Source organism: Populus trichocarpa, chromosome 4 (assembly GCF_000002775.5).
Source record: "Populus trichocarpa isolate Nisqually-1 chromosome 4, P.trichocarpa_v4.1, whole genome shotgun sequence".
NCBI classification, from domain to species: domain Eukaryota; kingdom Viridiplantae; phylum Streptophyta; class Magnoliopsida; order Malpighiales; family Salicaceae; genus Populus; species Populus trichocarpa.
The window spans coordinates 23,938,505-23,960,552 of NC_037288.2; the positions used below are offsets into that span (position 1 = coordinate 23,938,505).

The window sequence follows — 22,048 nt, forward strand, 5'->3', positions numbered from 1 at the left end:
ACTAGAAAGTCCTTTGCTTTTAGCGACATTAATGAAAGAAAATTTTTTCTTACATATCATTAAAGAGATAGTAAATATAGTATATCCTTTTAAGAGACCTTGTATGCACGTATAAGTATAAGAAAATCATTATTTTAATATGAACAATTATTCTAGATGAAGAGGCATGACGGTTTATCATATCTTTAATATTTATATTGTAGAAAATCGTACAAGATCAGACATATAACCTTAGAACTTGGTAATTTCTAAATTCTTTGGATTTGACATATTTGTCAGACCCATATTTTCTTAGACCTGGCTGACTATCAAGTCCAAATTCTCTCGATCTGGCATGTTCACTAGACCCACGTTACCTTGGACTTGGTTGACTACCAAGTCTAATTTTTTTTGGATCTGACATATTTGTCAAACTCATGTTATCTTGGACTTGGTTAACGGTCAAGTCCAAGTTCTTTGGATCTGGCATGCTCGCCAGACCCATGTTTCGCTAGATTCACGTTATCTTGGACTTGATTGACCATCAAGTTCAAGTTTTTTAGGTCTGACATATTCGCTAGATGCATGTTACCTTGAGATTAGTTGACTGTCAAGTGCAAGTACTTTGAGTCTGATATGTTTATCAAATTTATTTTATTTTAAAAAAATATTTATAGAAGAACTAATAACCAAAAATTAAGTCATAGCAATGCTTTAATTAATCATAACCATGGAGAGGGAAGAAAGCAGCTGCTAACAGCTTCTTAAAAAATCTTTTGCCTTTCAAGAAATTATTGGATTAGCGATCCTCATCAAGTATATATAATTTAACAAATAATTTGATTAAGGATAAATATTTAATCTACTTAAAAAATCTCTCTGAAATAACCCTATAGTCTCTTCCCTTTAATAATTCAAGGATTTCAGGATGGATATTTATAAAAAAAAAAAAAAAAAAACGAAAGGATCTTTTCAATTTCATTTATATGATCTTTTAAAAATAATGATTTATTTTTGGATCCACCACTGCGTTGAGTTCCACTGGTATCTTACTTTATAGCCATGGACCTTTTTCAATTCATCTACTAATAATATTCATCACAATCGTCATAAGAGAATTCCAAAAACAAAGCAATCACTAGTCACATCCACTAATTGCAATCTTTTGTCAGCAAATCAAGTGGAAAACACAAGTAGACATTGGAGAAATTGTTTCATTAATTAATTTTCTGTTGAAATTAAATCAAAGCCTGCAGTAATAAATATTAATTAGTACGAGAGAGAGATATTTTTAATTAAAAGTTGACTAAGAGGCTAACTACTACTTGCTAATTAATTAATATATAGGATTAATCGAATATTTATGTTAATAAAAAATATATATGTATACTATAAAACACTAAATGCAAGCAGCTTTTTCAATTTATTGTCTTTTTGAACGTCTTTTCAGCCAGATTAGATTAGTGACTCCGACTGGATCAGATAGCTGAAGGGTAATTATAACGAAAAACTTTGTCAACGCCAACAATAAATTATTAGGTGTTTGTTGGGCAATTAAAGACCGTTAATATGTTGGAAAGCTCTGATACCGTTGAAAATAGAAACACAATTATGAACCTTGAAGATCAGCAGCCTTTTACTGATCACGATGGGATAGCCACCATGACATGCATGCTACCACCTTGCCTGACTTTCTGGTTTCTGTTTTTTGAATTGTGGATCCTCTTTGGATTCTTCTGCGTACGTGCTGGCTACTGTGAAAGGGTGTTTCTTCGGGTGCTTGTATTATATTTGTAATTTTTTTCAAAGTATTTTTTTATTTAGAATATATTAAAATAATATTTTTTATAACTTATTTTAATATTAACATATTAAAATGATCTAAAAGTACTAAAAAATTTAATCTGTAGCAAAACAAATTCAAATTTTGATGAAAAAATAGTTGAAACTCAATATAAAAAATAATTTCATCTTTGTTATATGGTATTATGGAATGTATATATATAGAAAATATTATAGCACTACTCTAGTATTGTAATCTCTATATTTACTATTGTATATTGACATACACATATAAATATGAAAGGTTAGTAAACTAATAGGTTAAGCCTCCTATTTTTTCTCAACTTGGTATCAGAACCTTAACACATCAAAACTTATATCTCCCTCTTTCTTATGTACTCTGATGCTGCTACCGACTTCTCCCTCCACCAAATTGGCACTACTTCCTGGCCAGCCGACCACTCACAGGCTATTACCGGTAGCCCCTTCCCCTTCCCACAGTAACTGTCTCCCTCTCTTGCAGAGCATGACAATGGTTCATCTTCTCATATTTTTGTCATTCCTCTTCATATTATAGGGGCCTCAACTCTAGTTATAGTTGTTTTGTCCAACACTCAACAAGTTATTTCATTGAAGCTTATGAACATCAATTATCTCTATGACGAATGCAAATGAAGTCATATCTTCTTGGTTAGGGTGTCTTCCACTTTGTTGATGGCTCCATGTTGTGTTCTCCTTCTCATGTTTTTGACAGTTTTGTTGGTTCTCCTTTGACAATCAACGCCTCTTTTCTTCATTGGAAGCAACATGATCAACTTATTTTGAGTGTGTTATTCTCCTCTCTTTCAATGAATGTATTGCATCATGTGGTAGATTTTCAGACCTCTCATTGTGTTTGGCGCACTCTTGAGCAAACTCTCGCCTCTCCGTCTAATTCTCACATTATGCAACTTCATGGGTCTTTTCACGATCTTCGACAAGGTGATGCTTCGGTTGCTATGTATATGCAACAATTAAAAACCCTATTTGATGAATTGACTGCTACTGGCCGACTAATATCTCTTGAAGATTTCAACCTCTATGTGTTTCATGGCCTCCGTGGTGAGTTCAAAGACTTGGTAACCATCCTCGCGACCAAGGCAGTACTGTTGTCATATGCTGATCTTCATAGTCATCTCCTTACCCATGAGTTTCTACACAAGACCTCCCTTCAATTCATAGTTGTTAACCCCTCTCTGCTTCCCATGTCGTCTATGCTGCCTTCTGCCCATCTTGCCTAGTATCAGCACAGCCCCACATTCAGCCGTAACAGAGGTCGTTATCATGGCAAATGGCGTCCCAACAGCAATTGCAACAGCCACTAACACATGTCTGATTTTTGTAGCTTTCAGGGCTTTGCTCCCACCGACTAGAAGCAGAAGAGAAGATCATCTGGTTCTTTACAGTGGTCTCCTTATCGGTCCTTTGAGTATAATGTCAAGTGCCAGCTCTACTTCTTCTTCAACCATACAGCCTCTGAATACGCTCAGTGTTGCAGCAATGAACAATAGCTTTTTGCTGATCTTGTTGTTGGTAATGTTTCTGCTTCTATTTGATTCTTGGACACTGATGCGAACCAACACGTCACACTTAATCTTGCAATTGTGATCAAATCTGCACCCTATCTCAATAATGATTATTTCTATGTTGGTGATGATAAAGGCTTTTCTATATTTAATATTGGACATACCATGTTACATTTCTCAAAACGCACTTTTACCTTATCTAACATTCTTCATGTTCCTCATATTACCAAATCACTACTTCTTGTTAAGAAATATTTTCGTGATAATAATGATTATTTTGAATTTCATGCATTCATGTTTTATGTAAAAGATCTCACTACCAAAACAGTGCTCTTTTCCGGTGAGAGTAACAATGGTCTCAATGTTCTATCTGAGTCTTCTGCCACGTCCATTCCTTAAGCTTACAGGTCTCCTTACGTTTCTGCAACTGTTGATCTGTGGCATCATCGATTGGGTCATCCTACTTCATGTGTTTTTAATTTTTTTAACTTCCAAAAAAAATAGCTTGTATTTCTAGACACTCTCTTGTTCAATGTCAAGCTTGTCTAGTAGGCAAGTCATCACGTTTATCATTGAAACCTACGGGTTACAAAACTACTACTTCACTTGATTTAATCTTTAGTGATGTTTAAGGCTTCGCTCCTATGTTTTTCTTCGATGGTTTTCGTTACTTTGTTATTTTTATCGATACACATAGAAAACATATATGGTATTATCTTCTTATTGCAAAATATAATGTGTTTTCTACATTCCATCATTTTCAAGTGCTTGTTGAGCGTCAGTTTTCATGCAAAATTAAATTTATTCAAACAGATTGGGGTGCTGAATATTCTTAGTTAAATAGTTTCTTTCAGACTATTGGTATTCATCACAGGTTAATTTTTCCTCATGCACATGAGCAAAATGGCACCATTGAGTGTCGCCATCGATATATTATCAAAAGTGGCCTTACCCTTTTAGGACAATGTAGTGTTCCATCATGGTTTTGGAATTATACATTTGAATCATCAGTATATATTATCAATCGCATGCCTACTCTTGTCCTTCAAAGTCAATATTCTTTTGAGTGTTTGTTTCATCGTACTCTTAATTATAATTTTCTGAGTACTTTTGGGTGTCTTTGTTTTCCTTTTTTGCTTCCATATCATGCTCACAAGTTGAATTTTCATTCATCTCCATGTGTGTTCTTAGGTATATAATTCCTCTCATCTTGGTTATCACTGTCTTGATTTAACATCTCAACGTGTTTATGTCTCCTTTCATTTCCGGTTTCATAAAAATATGTGTCTTTTTGCAAAATCTGAACAGATAGCATAATACCCTAACACCTCATCTCATTCTATACAGCCTACACACTTGTCAACCCTGATTACTTCCCAAAATTTCTACCCTAATGCCCCGTCGGTCCATCACACCAGCAGACCACCAAACCAGATAGCCTACCCTCCAACCATATCTACCACCATGCAACCGTAACCCAGCCCTGTCTTTATGTCACCATCTGCTTGTTTCTCTAATGATTATTTTGCAGGAATAGGTTCTCCTCCTTTAGAGTTGCATGTTTCTAGGTCTTTTACTGTAGAAACTCCTGGTTCTGCCACAGATTCTCCAAGCTCTGCTGCTGCAAGCTCAACACCTCAGTCGGGTTCTTCAGTCGATCTGCAACTCATTATTAATCTCTCCTCTTATCCTCTCCAATAGCTTACAGGTTCAAGTTTTCCTCCATCTCGTCCTACTGCTTGTTAGCATCCTATGGTTTTTTGTCTACAACTGCCCAAGATCGCACATCTAACGACATCTACAACACCTCTGTTGTACTTATTTATCGGGCAATCTCTCCTCCCAACTATGAACCCATTACATTCTCTGATGCTGACAGGTATAAGGCTTGGCATGGTGCTATACGAGATGAAATTCAAGCCTTGTGCTCTTACAACACCTAGTCTTTGGTTCATTTTCATCCTTCAATGAATGTTGTTGACAGTCATTGGGTGTACATGATAAAGCGTCATGTAGATGGCAGCATTGAGCGATATAAGACACGATTAGTTGCTAGAGGTTTTACTTAGTAAGAAGTCATTGATTACTCTGAGACCTTCAATCTTGTCATTAAGTAGGTGATTGTCAGGTTAGTCTTCTTCATTGTGGTTTTGTGTGGTTGAAAGATTCATCAACTCAGTATCCATAATGTCTTCCTCAATAGAGTTCTTGCTAAAAAGGTCTACATGAAACAACCTCTAGGTTTTGCTGACTCTGTCATTCCCTCTCATGTATGCTGGTTACATAAGTCTCTATATGGTTTGAGACAGGCCCCACAGACGTGGCACACTTGTTTAAGTGATTTTTTATTTTCTCTTGGCTTTAACTCTTTCAAGGTTGACACTTCCTTATTTGTCTTGTCTGTGGGTGTTGATATCTTTTATCTTCTAGTTTGTGTCGATGATATTCTGCTTACGGGTAACGACTTTACTATGCTTCACCACCTAATTTAATTGCTGAGCTTAGAGTTCAAGCTTCACGACTTAGATGTTGTTTATTATTTTTTAGGCTTTGAGGTTCAGTTCAACAGTATGGGTCTGATGTTACGACAACATAAGTATATTCTCGATATCCTTACTCGAGCTGATATGACCTCTTGCAAACTTGTTGATACTCTTATTTCTACCTCCAAAGTTATCGTGTTGTCTGATTTCTTGTTATCTGATCCTACATAGCTTCGTCAAATCATTAGTGCTCTTCAATATCTCACCTTTATGAGGTCAGACATCTGTTTTGTTGTTAATAGAGTTTTTCAGTTTATACGTGCTTCTACAAATTCTCATTGGACTATCGTTAAATGCATTCTGTGTTATCTTCAAGGTATGACATCTTATGGTTTACATATCACTCGCAGTTCCTTCTTTGCTTTACATGGTTTTACGGATGCAGATTGGGCAGTAACATTGATGATCGCAAGCCTACAGGTGATTACCTTGTTTTCTTTGGTCACACAATGATTTCATGGAAATTAAGCAACCAACGCACAGTTGTCTGCTCCTCTATTGAGGATGAGTGTAAAGCCTTAACAGACGATACTGCTGAGGTTATCTAACTTCAGTATTTATTGACAAATCTGCAGATCCCTTCGGCCTCTGCTCCTACCATTTGGTGTGATAATCTTGGTGCTACTTATTTGTCTGTGAATCCTATTTTTTATGCTCGTACTAAACATGTTGAGGCTGATTATCATTCTATATGAGATAGGGCTGCAAAAAAAGAGATTCAGATTCATTTTTATCTCTTCTCATGATCAACTTGTAGATGTTTTTACTAAGCCGTTTCCTACCACTTCTTTTACTGCTTTTGAATTCAAGCCTTGGGTCGATCCTCCACTTTCGGCTTGAGGGGGTGTATATATATATATTATAGGACTACTTTAGTGTTATAATATCTACCTTTACTATTGTATATTGTCTTACACATATAAATAAAAAAAAGTTGGCCAACTAATATGTTAAGCCTCCTATTTCTTCTTAACTTATGTTTAAATGTGCAACTGAGAAATTATGTCTTTGGCAATATCTTTGATGTTCGGAAATTAGGTTTTTTTTTTTATTAAAGTTCATGAGAAAATTCCCAGTGAGACTCAAGTATAACCACATCATTGTTTTATTAGAGTTTGTGATCAGATAAAACACAACCTAACCACACAAACAAACGAACATGGTGATGGACTCGGTGCATGAGTGTGTATGTTTAATCTACAATTAACATTTAACATTTCAAGAAAGAAAGAAAGAGGCGGTTTGATTAAAAGGAAATTTAATCAAAAGCGCTTTTAAACATGTCTGACCCTGTTTGTTTTTGCGTATCAAAAGCGATTTTGAAAAAATTTGAATTTTATTTTATTTTTTTTCTTTGCTTTAATTAATATTTTATTGGTGTTTTCAGATCATTTTGATGTGCTAATGTCAAAAATAATGTTTTTTAAAAAAAATATTATTTTGATGTATTTCTGAATGAAAAATATTTTGAAAAGCAACTACAATCATAACCTCACTCTTAAACACGCTCTAAATATCTTGAAATAATTAAAGTTAAACAAGGATAAAAAGGAAACTATAATTAAAATAAATATATGGTTGATTGTTCGATCGGAAACGGTTGGCATTAACTAATTTGTGGAATAATTGAATTTCGAAATTGCCGACAATCATTAATATTAAAGCTCTTGAGTCGGGAGGCACTGGAGATGATATACGTTGGTGTCAAGTGAAAAGAACAATGGAGCTGCAGACTAATAATTACTTTGGGATGCAGACCCTCCCTGCAAACCTAATTAATTTAGAACTCAGGCACGTCCATTGTCCCTGCCATTAGCCTCGACTAGACTTTTCCTCACGATGAATCGTCGGATTTGAGGAGGCAGCAGCATCAGCATGTGTAGCTCTTTCCAGTACTCCTGCCTGCATGCACGTGTACGAGTGTGTGTCTGAAAATAAATTAATATGCATAATATAATTTTGAAGGTTAATAATTTGATATGTCCTTTTCATATATTGTTGGAGAAATTTGGTATAAAGATAAAGAAACAGGAAAAAAAAAATCTAATAAACATTATTATTCTTAAGGTATATATCTGTCCAGCAGCACATTCGCAGTACAACGTACAAGTACTAGGCTTCTAAACTCTCTAGGAAAAAAAAATACAAGAAAAGACGAAAGGGAAAATATATCTTTTTATATTGTTTTCATGCAGTAACAAGTTTATTTATAGATTTTTTTTTAATTTAACCGGATTATTACTATTCAATTTAATCCCAACAATCATATTTTTCAATAAATTAATTTAGAAGAATTAATCTCACATTAGCTATATATTTTAGTTTCATGTGTCTAGATCTTGATATTTATTTTGATATTATAAATATTCATATTCAAGAAGCCCTCAAGTATAAAAATAATAATGTTTTTTTAATTAAACTGAATAATAGTTATACACTTTAATTTCAACATTTAAATGTAAAAAAAATAATTAACAAAAAATAAATCTCATTTACAGTTTTGGTTTCAATATTCTTTTGATATTATAAATATTGATGTACAATATATCTCTACGAGACCCACCAAGTAGCCGGAATAAAAGAGAGGATACATTCACCACTACTACACTCATTTATCTATTAATTACCACCAATAAGAACTTATCCTTGTGATATAAACTTCCACCCTTCTACTTTAATAAGCAAGATCACTTATGAATGTTTCATTGACTTGATAATATTATAATGATTAATTTAAAGTAATACAGAAATAAAACATAAAACAAGTTAAAAACCATTAATTTTGGTGATTTTTATTTTATTTTTGACATCAATACGTGAAAATAATTCAAATCGTCTAAAATTATTAATTTAATAGATAAAAAATATTTTAAAAAATATTTTTTTATATAATAATTAATGATTAAACCAAAATACCTTTAAGAACATGATATATCATATTAACAAAGATATTGAAAATTACAACATATATAAAAATTTGTAGAAGAAATGACAATCAATTACTAAAACTTATACACCAAACACTCATTATATAGTTTTCAAAATACCATTAGGACATTTAAATAAATCATTTCTATTATATGAGAAATTACCATTTATGACTTTCAACCAGAGAGCTCAACGACGATGAAGGATGAGCTGAAACATTACATTCTAATCTTGTGTTTTATTCTCAAAAAGAAAAAGAAAAAAAAACTTGTTTTTTACATTCCAAATACCCCCATAGAATTACATATGATAGCATTATGAATGCTCTTCACTGGAACTTCCCTTTAACCATTACGCTCCGCTGCAAAACTTCTTGATCCATGGTTTTCAGCATACACCAGATAATACCAAACCAGTTCTGAAAACGTTGCCAGATCCTCCAGGACTCAAGGCAAAGTAGAAAAGAGTGATTAACATGCTCAGTACTTTCTTCCTCACGAAAAGGATATACTGCTTGGCTCAAATTCATTAAATTTCATCGTGCTAAAAGGGCCCGTATAATAACTGTCTTGGAGAAGCAGCTAATCTTCTCCATGGTAGTGATGTGAATGGGGATGTACCTGGAAATTCTATTATGTTGCTGTAAGCCTTGACTGTGTAAGTCCCTTGTCTGTCACTCTCCCAAGTCCCACATATCCATTTCTTTCTGTACTGTGATATTAATGTAACCCCAATATCAGTCGAGTAAGTTAAGAAGCTGTTGGATAACTTTAATCGTCTTTAATTTCCAGATAAACTTTCAATACCATCCATCCATTTCATATTCCCCATTTCAGCCAAACGAAAAGATAATTCAAAAAGTAAAAGCTACCGCTGTGTGAAACGCTTGATCATAAGAATATAGTTTTCTTGCCGAGTATTCGATTAACATTAGTTCGATGGGTCGCAATTATTATCATTATCATACAAATCTGTGTCCACGAGTAGCTTTTGTGCCTAAAGAGTAAGAGGTCGACAAGTAAGAATGGATATACCAAAAAAAGAAGCGATCAGTGAAGAAATAGAGCTGCTTTTGTACTTACAGAAGAGACACCTTGCTAGGTAGCGTAGCCCACAAAACACAAGTTAAGTTCCACCATTCTAATGGAATCTATTCATTGATTAGTGCTCATACATACCTAATTAATATATATACATACACGTGGAGTAGAGCATAACCAAGCCAAAGGTGGGCTCTATATAGTCAAGGCAATGAAATATTTAATCAAGGACTGGTTAGTATAGGGCTAGCTGTTTCTGACCTATATATGATCCACATATATATATATATATATATATAGTAAAGACCTGTTGAATAGTTTATCTTAAGTTGGTCCAGTGGCATCCATTATTGTAAGGTGAGTTCAGGTGTAGTGTGGCAAGTTGCTGCGTGGTTGGTTTGATGGTTAAAACAACTTGTTATCGTTTTTATTTTTGTTTTTTTAAGATTAAATTTTGAGACCAGTACTTACAATAAAAATTATTAAATCATACCATGGAGAAGATATATATTTAAATTTGTTAAAAAATATCTCCAATATGTTTAGAACCCTATTAATTTAATTTAATAAAAAAATCATTTTTAAGATCATTTTAAGTATCAAGGATTGAATTCTAAATGAAATTATAATTAACCTCTCTTATTTTTATGTATAAATTAATATTAAATCTAGTTCTCTTAAAATACTCGTCTACACTCACCATCAAACGGAGAAAAAACAAAGAAAGAAAAGGGCAAGTTGTGTGGCTAGCTGTGTTTAATTAAACAGGGGATAATTTATTGCTGGCAGACGGCAACTGATAGCATTTTAATTAGATGTGTCCTTGTAATAGCAGAATTGAATTTTCAAGGGGCCAGTTTGGCTGACACCATCGTCATCACAAGCTGGTTTCTCATGTCCTCTACGTTTCCACACTCTCTAATCCTCACTTCTACTTGGTCTATAGCTACTTCCTCTTCCTATATATATGTGTGTAAAGCTACAAGCTTTCTTCATGATCACTTGCTCACACGTTAATTATATGCACTTATAAGCTAAAAACAACTATAACCTTGCACGTATAGTACTGCTATATAGTTTTATGAGATAAATATTGCTCACTGGCTTGCTAAACTACAGCGAAACACAGCCTTCTTTGATTTTAGCTTAATTGTAGTAGAAGATGGAGGAGGTAAAAAAGGAGCAGCAGGAAGAAGCACCGATGGTGATTGATTTGGGGAGCATTGACACACAAGGACTGTTTGTGGGGGGAGAGAAGCAGTCGACGTGCTCGTATGTCAACTCACTCTCTTCCCGAGAAATGGAGTCCCTCACTGCTATCTGCGACACCCTTTTCCCATCCGTTTATAATAGCAGTATGATGGCCGCCTCCGCCGATGATGGCTCCACCAATAGCATCTCTACTTTTTATCAATCTTCTGCTTCCATGGCCGGAACTCCTCAACGTGTATGACATCCTTTTCTTAACTTCGTAACTACCCTAGCTACCAACCCATTCATTTTGCACCCTTTTTAATTTACACATACATACACATGCGGCCATGCATTTTTGTTTTTAACAAATTATATTAAGGTTGGTTGAACTAAATTTCCTTTTCTTTTCTTGTATAAATTAATATATATATATATATATATATATGTGCATCCAATAAGCTAGCTGAATCTTGCGTCGTTTTGAAACTAATTTACATGTATATTTTTTATAATATATTTTCTCAAACCGCAACGCAACGCAACGCAAAGTGTTTCTTTACTATTTGAGCAAACATGGTGGTGCAGGTAGGAGAGTTGTTTTGTGATAGGGTGCAGCATCCAAAGAAGTGGCTGATAAGACTGACGCTATATTTGTTATCTACATGGATCGGTACCTTCATATTGTGTGGATTGCCCAGCATTTCACCTTCTTTTCCCTACTTCCTGAGATTTTCTCAAATCTCTCAAAGCAAGAGGGAGCAGATAGTGTTTTCCTGGGCTACCAGCTTTTTCTATCTCCTCAGGATGCTCTTCAAATCCATCAAGCTCGTCATCCCACTCGTGTTTTTCTCTCAGGTATATAATTATATGCACTTTTAATTACTACTTGAATATTTATTTCTGATACATTCTTTATAAAAAAAGAAAAAAAAAGATTTGGATAAACATGCAGGATACTAATCTTAATTAATATCGGCCTTCTTGCTTGTAATTAAATTAAATCAAGATTGATATATAATCCAATGGTGTTGTCCCTGCTTCGAAAAGGTAATTAAGGGCCGGATTTAATTCAATATTTCCTTATCATGACAAGCGCGGAATACTCGAGAGTCAAACATATATTTAATGCCTCATATATATATTAATTTATCAAATAAATAGAGCTGAAATCATCCATCATATATATTCAAAAAAAAATTACAACAAATCCTTATATCTATACATAATCTATTCTATTTAATTATATATGTTTCATAGTAAATAAATAAATGAAGGTGATAGATACTTTTTTTAGATAAGATTTAATAATATAGACCATGTGTGTTTTGGACCGACATCAATTTTCGAATGTGGAAAAGGCTCGAAAAGGTTTTTAGGGGGAAAATCCAAAAAATATATAAAGAAAGATGTCGAGTTGGGCTCATGTTGAACGTGCTTGGGCTTGGCTTGGGTTTCAGCTTGTGCTAGCTTTACCCCATCTTTGTGGGTTGTAATTTTGCCCCTTGGTTTTTTTAGCTCTTAGCCTCTCGTTTTTCAATATATATATATATATATAACCTTACGACTATCCATTGATTTTCAGGTGGATGAAAAGAATGAGAACCTGACATGGAAAGCCATAGGCTATCCAGGGCCTGACCCAGCAGCACTCAAAAGACAAACACAAACCTGCGGGCTGCCAGAAACATTATATGCAAGTCTAAAAGATGATGATGATGATGATGATGATGATCAACATGACTGCAAAGAAGAGCATCTCTTCGGACCTCTTTACAGAGGCCTCGTTGATCTCAACCTTCCAAGGGATAGAGTTGCAGACTCCCTGCGTCAGATTGGATTCCCTGTCTCCATTCGTCGCGGGAAAGACATTGACTCGTCACGGGACTTTTCTACTAGTAATCCTAGTTTAGTCATCAAATGTGACGCAGTAGTAGTTGGTTCTGGCTCTGGTGGTGGTGTGGTTGCTGGGGTTCTAGCAAAAGCTGGTTATAAAGTGCTTGTCTTGGAGAAAGGAAACTATTTTGCTAGAAACAATCTCTCACTTCTTGAAGGGCCCTCAATGGATCAAATGTATTTAGGTGCAGGTATGTTAGCAAGCGATGATATGGGAGTGGTAGTTCTTGCAGGCTCTACTGTTGGTGGAGGTTCCACAATCAATTGGTCAGCTTCAATTAAGACCCCGCAACATGTGATCAATGAATGGAGCGAAACCTACGACCTTGAGTTATTTGACAGTAAATTATACAAAGAAGCATTGGATGCTGTGTGTGAGAAAATGGGAGTTCAATCTGATATTGATGAGGAAGGTTTCAATAGTGCTGTTTTAAGAAGAGGGTGTGAAGAATTGGGCTATCCTGTAAACACTATTCCTCGAAATTCTGTGCCGGATCATTACTGTGGCTGGTGTTGTTTTGGCTGCAAGGATGGAAGAAAGAAGGGCACTTGTGAGACATGGCTAAAGGACATGGTGAATTCAGGTAACGGTGCAATTCTTCCTGGATGTGAGGCTATTAAGGTCTTGCATGAGCGAAAGAAAGGGAAGGATCGAAGTACTGCATCGGGAGTAGCTTTTGGATTCGAATACAATGGAATGAAAGACTTGTGTGTGGTTGAGTCCAAGGTGACTATTGTTGCCGGTGGTGCTCTCAGCACTCCTGCATTGCTAAAAGCAAGCGGCTTAAAGAATGCCAACATTGGTAAACACTTACACCTCCATCCAGTCACAATGGCATGGGGCTACTTCCCAGAAGCACCTATTTCAACCACGGCGTGGCCAGAGGAACAGAAGAAGAGCTATGAAGGAGGGATAATGACAGCAATGTCAACAGTTGTTGCAAATGTTAACAAGTCTGGATATGGGGCAGTGATACAGACGCCATCATTGCATCCTGGTATGTTCTCGGGTCTAATTCCATGGATTTCTGGAGCTGATATGAAAAGGAGGATGTGCAGGTTCTCAAGAACTGCCCATGTATTTGCTCTGGCAAGAGATAGAGGATCGGGAACCGTGAATTCGCCAAGCTCAATAAATTACAGAATGGATGCTGAAGACGAGAAGAATCTACAGGAAGGGCTAGAGAAGACACTGAGGATACTGGCAGCTGCAGGAGCTGAGGAGATCGGAACACATCACAGCACAGGGAAGAGCTTAAACGTGAAGAAAGTGAGTTACCGTGAATTCGAAAGGTTTGTGAAAGAGGAGAGTGCAAGACCATTAAGAGACTTAACAGGACAAATATGTTCAGCTCATCAGATGGGGAGTTGCAGGATGGGTGTGAATCCAAAGGAGTCGGCGGTGAACCAAATGGGAGAGGCATGGGAAGTAGAGGGACTGTTTGTTGCAGATACAAGTGTGTTTCCAACTGCTCTGGGTGTCAATCCAATGGTCACAGTCCAAGCTATCGCTTATTGCACTGCACAGTCAGTTGTGCAACTTCTTTCTAGGAAGAGAACTCATTACTAACTTGTATTACTCTTCACATTTATATATGTCTGCTATGTACTCATGATCTTGCAGGTATAATAAAGTTCCTGCAACTCTCAAAGTTCCCTGTGTTATTTATAGCCAAAGGTAAAGATGATTGTTTTACTTGTTAAAAAAGCCTAGATCCCAACTCAATTTGGCCCTTCCAAAAACGAACGCGGCAGCCTGCTTCCCCTAAGGACAGCATGACCTTCTTCTCTCTCTCTCTCTCTCTCTCTCTCTCTCTTCCATAGTAATGCAAGACAAGAAGGCGTCCCCTAACTCCCGGCAGATTACATTATGTCCACGTCATCCGCGCGTATCCAAGACAAGTCCCCACCAATGTTAAGGCCAAAGTCAAGAATTCTCCGCGAATTGAGCCGAGGATGTAGAATTGCCACCGACAAGGGGCTATGTCTTCACAACTTGAACTCGAACTCTTTAACGAGGTGTTTTTACGGTTGTGCCATTAGCTTCTTCCGTATAATCTACGGTGAATACTATCTTTTACTCGAAGTCAAGATTTTGGAATTGGAAGAACCTCTGAAGACGCGTTGAGCTGATGGAGCTTTCAAATTAGGAATATGAAAGCAGAAGAAACAAGGGCTGTCCAAGCAACAGGAGTCGTGGTAAAAGCAAACCATCAGGAACAAATCCCAGTATTTACCACCTAGAGTAAGAATCGAAGCCATATCGCAGAAGCACACCAACACCAAATCGGAGTGAGTGGAAAACAGACCATCCAAGAAAACTATCTCTATCCAAGATGGATGCCTGGGACCTAATTACTAAGTAAAAGCCCAGATGCGTTGCATTTTTTAATGGAGGACTTTTCAACTTTTAAGGAAATTTCTTGCGAATCACATGAAACTATATCTAATGCTACCTTCCTTGGATCCCTCTCTCCCTCTCCCATCCCTTTGTCACTAGAAGAGAGTCTCTATCTGTGTATGTGATAAGAATCATGTATGCAACTTGGGCCCATATAAAACAATAATCATTTTATATTAACAACTAAGATTCCTTTTCAGTTTCCACTAACAGTCCAGATCAAGTAAATTTGAAGTACATGGAAGCCTATGTCCTCTCTCTGTCTCTATAGGGATCGATCTGTCATCTTATGCCATGGCAAGCAAACCAAAATTTAAACAACTGACCAGCTCCATGGCAAAGAAGGAAAGGTTAGCGAGAATATATACATATATAAATATATATTCCAAAACAGCCTAGATACAGTTAGGAATGGTACCTCTCCTTCAAAGCAATGAAAGAAGGCTTCAACTACTTCAAAGGAAAGATGATGACAAGGAGGAGGACCAACAGTATCAAGAGAACGCCACTCTCTCTTTCTATTCCTTGAGTAAGCTCAAAGCATCCAATCCTCTTATTCTTCTTCTTCTTCTTCTTTTATACCAACCCTTTTTCCAAGAAAGATACACACTATTTCTCCACCATGGCTAGACATCAATATGGGTTCCTGCTAATTTTCTCCATCATCGTCTCCCTCTCCCTCTCCCTCGTCTCTTTTGTTTCTTGTGTTCTTGCTGAGTCCAAGAAAGCCAAGGTACTTGATTTGTTTTCGCCTTTTTTTTATATATCTTTACTGTAAAGATTCTAGCCAATTCATTGATTTCCTAATTGTTTTGGGGTGTTTAATTTGCAGAAGGAGGATCTCAAATTGAGCAATAAACTGTGTGAATTGCCCCAAAGCCATGCATTTGGCTTTGGTATTGCAGCTCTGATATGGCTAGTCATCGCTCAAGTCATTGGGAACGTGATGATTTGCACCCTTTTTCGGCACAGAGAGAACAGTAACAGCTCCAAGGCTAAGAAACCAAAGATTGCCACGGGACTCCTGGTTTTCTCCTGGTAGGTAATCAATCACATCTCGTGTGTATTTATACATATACCTATTGTTGCCACTCGGCTTTCCACTGCTAAAACATACACATCCTAGCTCCTACATGGATTATCTCAGTTGTCTAAATTAGGGAAAGGTTAAATGAATCACTAAGTTCGTAGATGGAGTGATAAGAATGTTTCCAACTTACCACGTTAACGTTTTTTCTCACATATATTTTTAAATTATATAAAAAAAATATTATTTTAATATATTTATAAGCTAACAATACAAACAAATGGTTACACGCACAAAAAAACAATCAGGATCGATCAACAGTGATTTGACATTGACCTAATTTAGGAGATTATGGATTTAATTTTGTGAGGTAAAGATACCCTGCTATCTTGTAAGGGAGAACTTCAATGAATCTAGATACTATAATAGAGCGCATGTCATTACATCCTAAAAGTTTGACAATTCATGGCTCGTCTGTAGAATTAAGATAGCAACTAACCAGTGGCAATGAAATGACATTTTTTAAGGGGAAAAAGACAAATAAGAGTAACGTGGGGCACTGTGCTAGTGATCTCAGTTATTAGGATATTTGAGCCTCTAAAGAACATGGACAGCTGGTGATGCCAGAGTTTCTTAAACAGAAGCATGCCAGAGTTATAAGTAATAATATAATGGATTTGGCAGGATCAGCTTTGGAATTGCAGTTGCTTTACTAAGCACAGCCACAAGCATGAGCAGGAGGCAAGCCTATGGGAAAGGATGGTTGGATCATGAATGCTACGTGGTCAGAGATGGAGTGTTTATTGGCTCAGGGGTCCTAATCTTGGTTACCACAGCCACCTTACTTGGTTCAGCAATCTTTACACTTAGACAAGCAGAAGCAGAACAAGGTAGAAAAATGCATGCACAAGTTGGATAAAAAACACACTCAAAAAGGAAATACACGTCAACAGACAAAACACACACACACACATGCACTGATATTTGTGTACAAGAAGAGATGGAGTCAATCTCCCCATACGCATGCCAATAAGTGGGAACAACTCCACCATGTAACAGGTATAGATGCCCAAAAAAAAAAGTGCAAAGTGGCTGAGAGAAGGGGATTGCCATTCTTTTGTGTGGTTGGGACGAGATGAGGAAAAGAATAAAGGCATGCTGCAAAGGCTTCAAGTCCCTTTCTATTTTTCAAAAGCAATAATTTTCAACAAAACGATTGAGACAGTTCTTGCAAAAAAAATTTAGAAAATATTTTTTACTAGTCAGAACAAGTCAGCTAAGCTGTTGAGGAAACACAAAATGCAAGCTAATCCAAATCGAGGGGGATAAACTGAGGTTTTTGAGAGAGGGGAAATCCCAGTGATGTGAATAGCAAATTGTAGCTTCAACTCATAAAAAAATCCATATAACATCCTACATATCAAGCATAACCATTTCACAGATTACATTTCTGTGGACATGCAAATAGATCCAATGTTACTCACCAGAATACGGTTTACGATTTAATGCCTGCCTTCATACCAGGAAAGCCTGTCCGCGATTACAATGAAGATGATGGGTAAAATGGATCTGTCAGCATTGACAAACACAACTGATCTAATTAGAAAAGAAAGCACAAGAACAGTAGGCTCCTAAACATCTAATTCGAACATCTAAGATCAATGTTCCTTATGGTAGTAAAAGTGAAAGGCTGGCTCATTGGCAAAAAAAAAGAAGCATGAACTAGCCATCAGTGTTCATTCCTGCAGTTCCTAGTTGACAACTCAACTGGATATTCTAAGAAAAAGGTCCCCCATGGTCCCATATCCTTTACCATAACTCGTAGATGTAGAACATTGGAAAGAGATTTAATGTACAGAAGCAGATGGATAGCCGGAGACTAATGGGATCAGATGGCATCAGAATCCAATGTACCCACGCCCCCTCCCACGATAACCATATCCCCTTCCCCGACCACGTGAGGTGTGATAGGTATCACCACGTCCAGAACCGATGCCTCCATAACCCAAATTAGGTCTGAGATGCAAGTTGCCAAAAGTCTGATAAAAGAAAATAATGTCAGAATATCAATAAATCATCCAATCTTAAGTGAATTATTAGCACAAATTAATAATCATTTCCTGCAAGCAAACCTCAGTATCCAGCTTCATTCGCTCAGAGAAACAGTTCTGCCCATTCCACCGCTGATTGCGGATGTTGCAAGAAATTGTATCAAAGAATTCATCCTTCTTGTAGGCAGGCTGAATAGAGAATCAATAATGGTTTTAGCATTGCGAATGGAGGTAAATAATTTATAAATCTTCAACTGCTGGGAGATAGTAATTTAAAGTTTCATAAATGTGTCTTAACTAATGAATGAAAAAACTCAAAGACCTACCTTAGGATCGAGATTAAGAACCACAACAGGGGCCTCTTTGTCCACCATGCTTTGATCAGTTGTGTTATCCTCCATGCCTTCAGTTTTCTCTCTTTGCTTTGCCTTTCCAAGATAACCCCAAACCTCATCTTTTTTAAACTTCTCATTCATGGCTTCAAAATCGAATTCTTCTGTAAATTTTGAGGTCAAGTATTTATGCTGCGGTAAAAGTCAACAAAAAGAAGCAGGGAAGCACCTTCAGAACTGTTATGTATACATATATTTTTGCAAGAGAGGCAATACATGTAACAAAGTTCTATAGAACTTTAACGGAAAGAGTGAAAGAGGTCCAACCTGTTGTACAGAACCTGGCAAAGGTAATAATGGTGGTTGAGATGCTGGAGTAGAAAGCAAGGGTGGAGAAGTAGATGATAAAGGAGTCAGAGCAGCTACATCTTTCTGGTCAGGGTACAGCTTCTGTGGGGAAGAAAGCACGGGTGGCCTAGACTGTAAGAAGTGATGAGGACTTAAAAGAGATGGAAGTGGTGTTAACACAGAGCTAGAAGTAGAACCAACATAGGATGGCATGAGGTAAGGCAAAGATTGGGCAGGACGCATAGCCATGGGGTCCGCAACAGCTAGAGTTTCAGTTGTGTTGATGTCTTGACTAGACATGGGAATCGAAGTCATGGGAATCGAAGACATGGTTAATCTATTAGCAGGAAGAGATGCAGCATGAGATGGAACAGGTGTCTTCAGAGATAAGAAGGATGATGTGTCAGGAGAAGTCGCATACTGTACCGGTGAAAGGGAAGATGAAAAGATTGGATTAAATGGATTAGTTGCAACAGTTGATTCAGGAGTAATACATTCTGAAGGACTTTTCAATCCCATAACTGGAGGTTCCTGCAATCCAAGAGCCTGCATATGATTCTGAACTATTAAGGGAGATGAAACCATAGACTGCTGGGAAGATATTCCATGGTATCCTTGTGAATGCTTTGGAATGGAAAGAGATGGACCAGCATTTTGAGTAGCCTGGGAAAGATTTGTTAAGCCAACATGATTTACAGGCTGAAACAAAGGCAATGCACCAGAATAGGCTCTGGTCGTCAAAGCAGGCGTATGTTGTGCCTGAACACCAGCTGCAGTTGAAGAACTTAAAGCAGAATGGTTCTACAGAACACAGGAATAGAAGAATGAATAAGAATAGACTGAGTTTCATAACTTTCATAATTCCTCATTATAAGCCAAATGATCAAACCTGGATGATAGCAGGGTCATTGTAAATCTGTTCCTCTGTTTGGTCAGGAGGTGGGGACTGCACTTGCAAATCCTGATAATAGCAGTAATTAATTGCAGCAAGCACATTTACATGCACAGCACAAAACAGTGTTCCTACACTTAGCACAAGAAACAGAAACTCTATGTGTGATAGCATCGCTTTGAAATATCAAAATTCTTAGAAACACTTAGATGGCTACTTGGTGAGTATGAAAAGCATCGTTATCTATAAATCATACAACAAATAAAGGAAAGAAAAGCTGAAACCTAACATCTTCTGTTCCGAACAGGAATACGAATGAGAATTCATGATGCTAATCAGTTGCTCAAATTCCATATAAAATAACTGAATAAAGAAGCCATTCAATTCTTAAAGCGCAGAAGTAACAACATGAAGCTACGACAAAAAGGCCACCGGAAAAAAAATCCATACGAGAGGCAGATAATTATCCCCGGCTTACCTTAATATCACTTCCACGAAATAGAATATATTCATACACCTTATCACTAGGGGCAATTTGTGGTCCATCCTTCTTACGACCCTCTGTTCCGTAAGACCTCACTGCAGCAAAATTTATAAGGCAACATTTTGCAAATAAATAAATATGTCCAGATATTGCATCAAAACAAAGAAAAATGTACATCTCCCGTATCAAACAATAGAACACAGTAATTTATCTACATTAATATTATCTAACCACAAATTACAACACACTAAGAGCAAATGAATACGCGTTGTATTACCAGAAATGAATGCAGAAAACTTATTTTCAATATTCACACTATAAATTAAATTAATTAAAAAAAACATAAAAAAAAAACAAAATTATCCAGTAAAATCACTAAAAAAGAGAGTAGCGTGCAGCATAACAAAATTCATCACTCTCAAAAATTACTCGGAAACCACATATCACCAGATTATCATTATTATTAGTTATTCGTGTAATTTGCTTTCAAGTACAGATTCATCGTGATAAATAAGAAAACGTAGGGAGACAACATAAGAATATAAAAGCGCACCGTTTTTTAGGCCAATGGTGGCGTCTTGTGGATTGATGTGATAAAGAACACCTTCGTAGCGAATCTCGTACTTAGAAGTGATGCTAATTAGGCTTCCTATGTACGATTCTCCAGCTTTTGAAGACGACGAAGAAGAGGACGACGCCATTTATCTTCCTAGGGTTCTCTTCTCTCTGTGACTGATCGGTTGGGGCGGTTTTTTCTTTTTCTGTTTTTTTGGGGGAAATGAAATTGAGAGAGTTTAGCGGGGAATGGCGGAATTTATGAATGTGAGGGAGGGAGGGAGCGATGGAGGGCTGAGGATTATTCATAATGAGCCGGCCCATAGTTCGGTTTCTAAGCCCAGAAATTCAAGGGGATGGCTCGTATTTTGTTTTTTATGGGGTAAACTGTATTTGTACCCTTATAACGTTATCGGTGCTCCGTTTTTATCCTTGTACTTTTCTATTTTCTAATGTTACCCCCTACGTTATTTGGAAAGTTCGAATTTTACTCTTTAACGCTAATTTGTTAATGTTTACTAAAGCTAGTTTTTTTTTCATACTTTTACTATATTTTTTATTACTTTTCTCTCACTTTTCCCTCTCGCGTCTTATTATTTGCTATAATATGTTACAAAAACCTACTAAAAAAATTAAAATAAAAACTAAGTTTAAAGAATAGACTATAGATTTGTTTTCAAATCTTGGAGTGAATATTCAAGTGAATTTTATTAAATTCTTTTGAATGTATCGGGTCTATATGAGAAATATACCTTAATTTTGCTCAACCAAAAATTTAGTTTATTCGATAATAATTTTGCCGTCCAATAAAAAAAAGTATGGACAATTTTATTATCATTGGTAATTAGTAAGGATTTGATTGCCTGTCAATTTGATTTATATATAGAGTAGATTATAAATTAATCCCTTGAAAAATAAATTAATTGGAGACTAATTATTTTATCCTTTTATCTGGGTTGATCACACTCAATTTAATATTATTTTATTTCAAAGAATGCCTTTTTCTCAATCTCTACACAATATCTATTTTTTTT

The 22,048-nt window shown here is 36.3% G+C and overlaps 3 protein-coding genes across 3 annotated transcripts; 2 read left to right on the top strand and 1 right to left on the bottom strand.

Moving 5' to 3' along the window:
* Nucleotides 1–10,702: 10,702 nt before the first annotated feature.
* LOC18098420 (long-chain-alcohol oxidase FAO4A) lies at nt 10,703–14,576 on the top strand. The gene is made up of 3 exons (XM_024599985.2): nt 10,703–11,284; nt 11,617–11,886; nt 12,614–14,576. Exons 1-3 carry the CDS (start codon nt 11,000–11,002, stop codon nt 14,492–14,494), a joined length of 2,436 nt encoding a protein of 811 aa, XP_024455753.1. The 5' UTR covers nt 10,703–10,999; the 3' UTR covers nt 14,495–14,576.
* Nucleotides 14,577–14,725: 149 nt separating this feature from the next.
* Nucleotides 14,726–17,529, top strand: LOC18098421 (protein MODIFYING WALL LIGNIN-1). The gene is made up of 3 exons (XM_006385088.3): nt 14,726–16,058; nt 16,158–16,363; nt 17,037–17,529. The coding sequence occupies exons 1-3, from the start codon at nt 15,948–15,950 to the stop codon at nt 17,269–17,271; spliced, it is 552 nt and encodes a 183-aa protein (XP_006385150.1). The 5' UTR covers nt 14,726–15,947; the 3' UTR covers nt 17,272–17,529.
* A 303-nt stretch (nt 17,530–17,832) lies between these two features.
* LOC18098422 (decapping 5-like protein) lies at nt 17,833–21,271 on the bottom strand. Its single transcript, XM_006385089.3, has 7 exons — nt 21,013–21,271; nt 20,454–20,554; nt 19,973–20,044; nt 19,063–19,884; nt 18,730–18,927; nt 18,485–18,592; nt 17,833–18,391 (listed from the first exon to the last, which is right to left on the bottom strand). Exons 1-7 carry the CDS (start codon nt 21,158–21,160, stop codon nt 18,251–18,253), a joined length of 1,590 nt encoding a protein of 529 aa, XP_006385151.1. The 5' UTR covers nt 21,161–21,271; the 3' UTR covers nt 17,833–18,250.
* Between the last annotated feature and the right edge of the window lie 777 nt (nt 21,272–22,048).

What these genes read in the sequence shown, in the direction of transcription:
- LOC18098420 (XM_024599985.2), top strand. Translation starts at nt 11,000, where the DNA reads ATGGAGGAGGTAAAAAAGGAGCAGCAGGAAGAAGCACCGATGGTGATT. An exon ending in TGGCCGGAACTCCTCAACGT is followed by an intron (nt 11,285 to 11,616) that starts GTATGACATCCT and finishes ATGGTGGTGCAG; the next exon opens with GTAGGAGAGTTGTTTTGTGA. An exon ending in CACTCGTGTTTTTCTCTCAG is followed by an intron (nt 11,887 to 12,613) that starts GTATATAATTAT and finishes ATTGATTTTCAG; the next exon opens with GTGGATGAAAAGAATGAGAA.
- LOC18098421 (XM_006385088.3), top strand. Translation starts at nt 15,948, where the DNA reads ATGGCTAGACATCAATATGGGTTCCTGCTAATTTTCTCCATCATCGTC. An exon ending in CTGAGTCCAAGAAAGCCAAG is followed by an intron (nt 16,059 to 16,157) that starts GTACTTGATTTG and finishes TTTAATTTGCAG; the next exon opens with AAGGAGGATCTCAAATTGAG. An exon ending in GGACTCCTGGTTTTCTCCTG is followed by an intron (nt 16,364 to 17,036) that starts GTAGGTAATCAA and finishes TGGATTTGGCAG; the next exon opens with GATCAGCTTTGGAATTGCAG.
- LOC18098422 (XM_006385089.3), bottom strand. Translation starts at nt 21,160, where the DNA reads ATGGCGTCGTCCTCTTCTTCGTCGTCTTCAAAAGCTGGAGAATCGTAC. An exon ending in ATGACCCTGCTATCATCCAG is followed by an intron (nt 19,885 to 19,972) that starts GTTTGATCATTT and finishes TGTGTTCTGTAG; the next exon opens with AACCATTCTGCTTTAAGTTC. An exon ending in TGCCAGGTTCTGTACAACAG is followed by an intron (nt 18,928 to 19,062) that starts GTTGGACCTCTT and finishes CTTTTACCGCAG; the next exon opens with CATAAATACTTGACCTCAAA.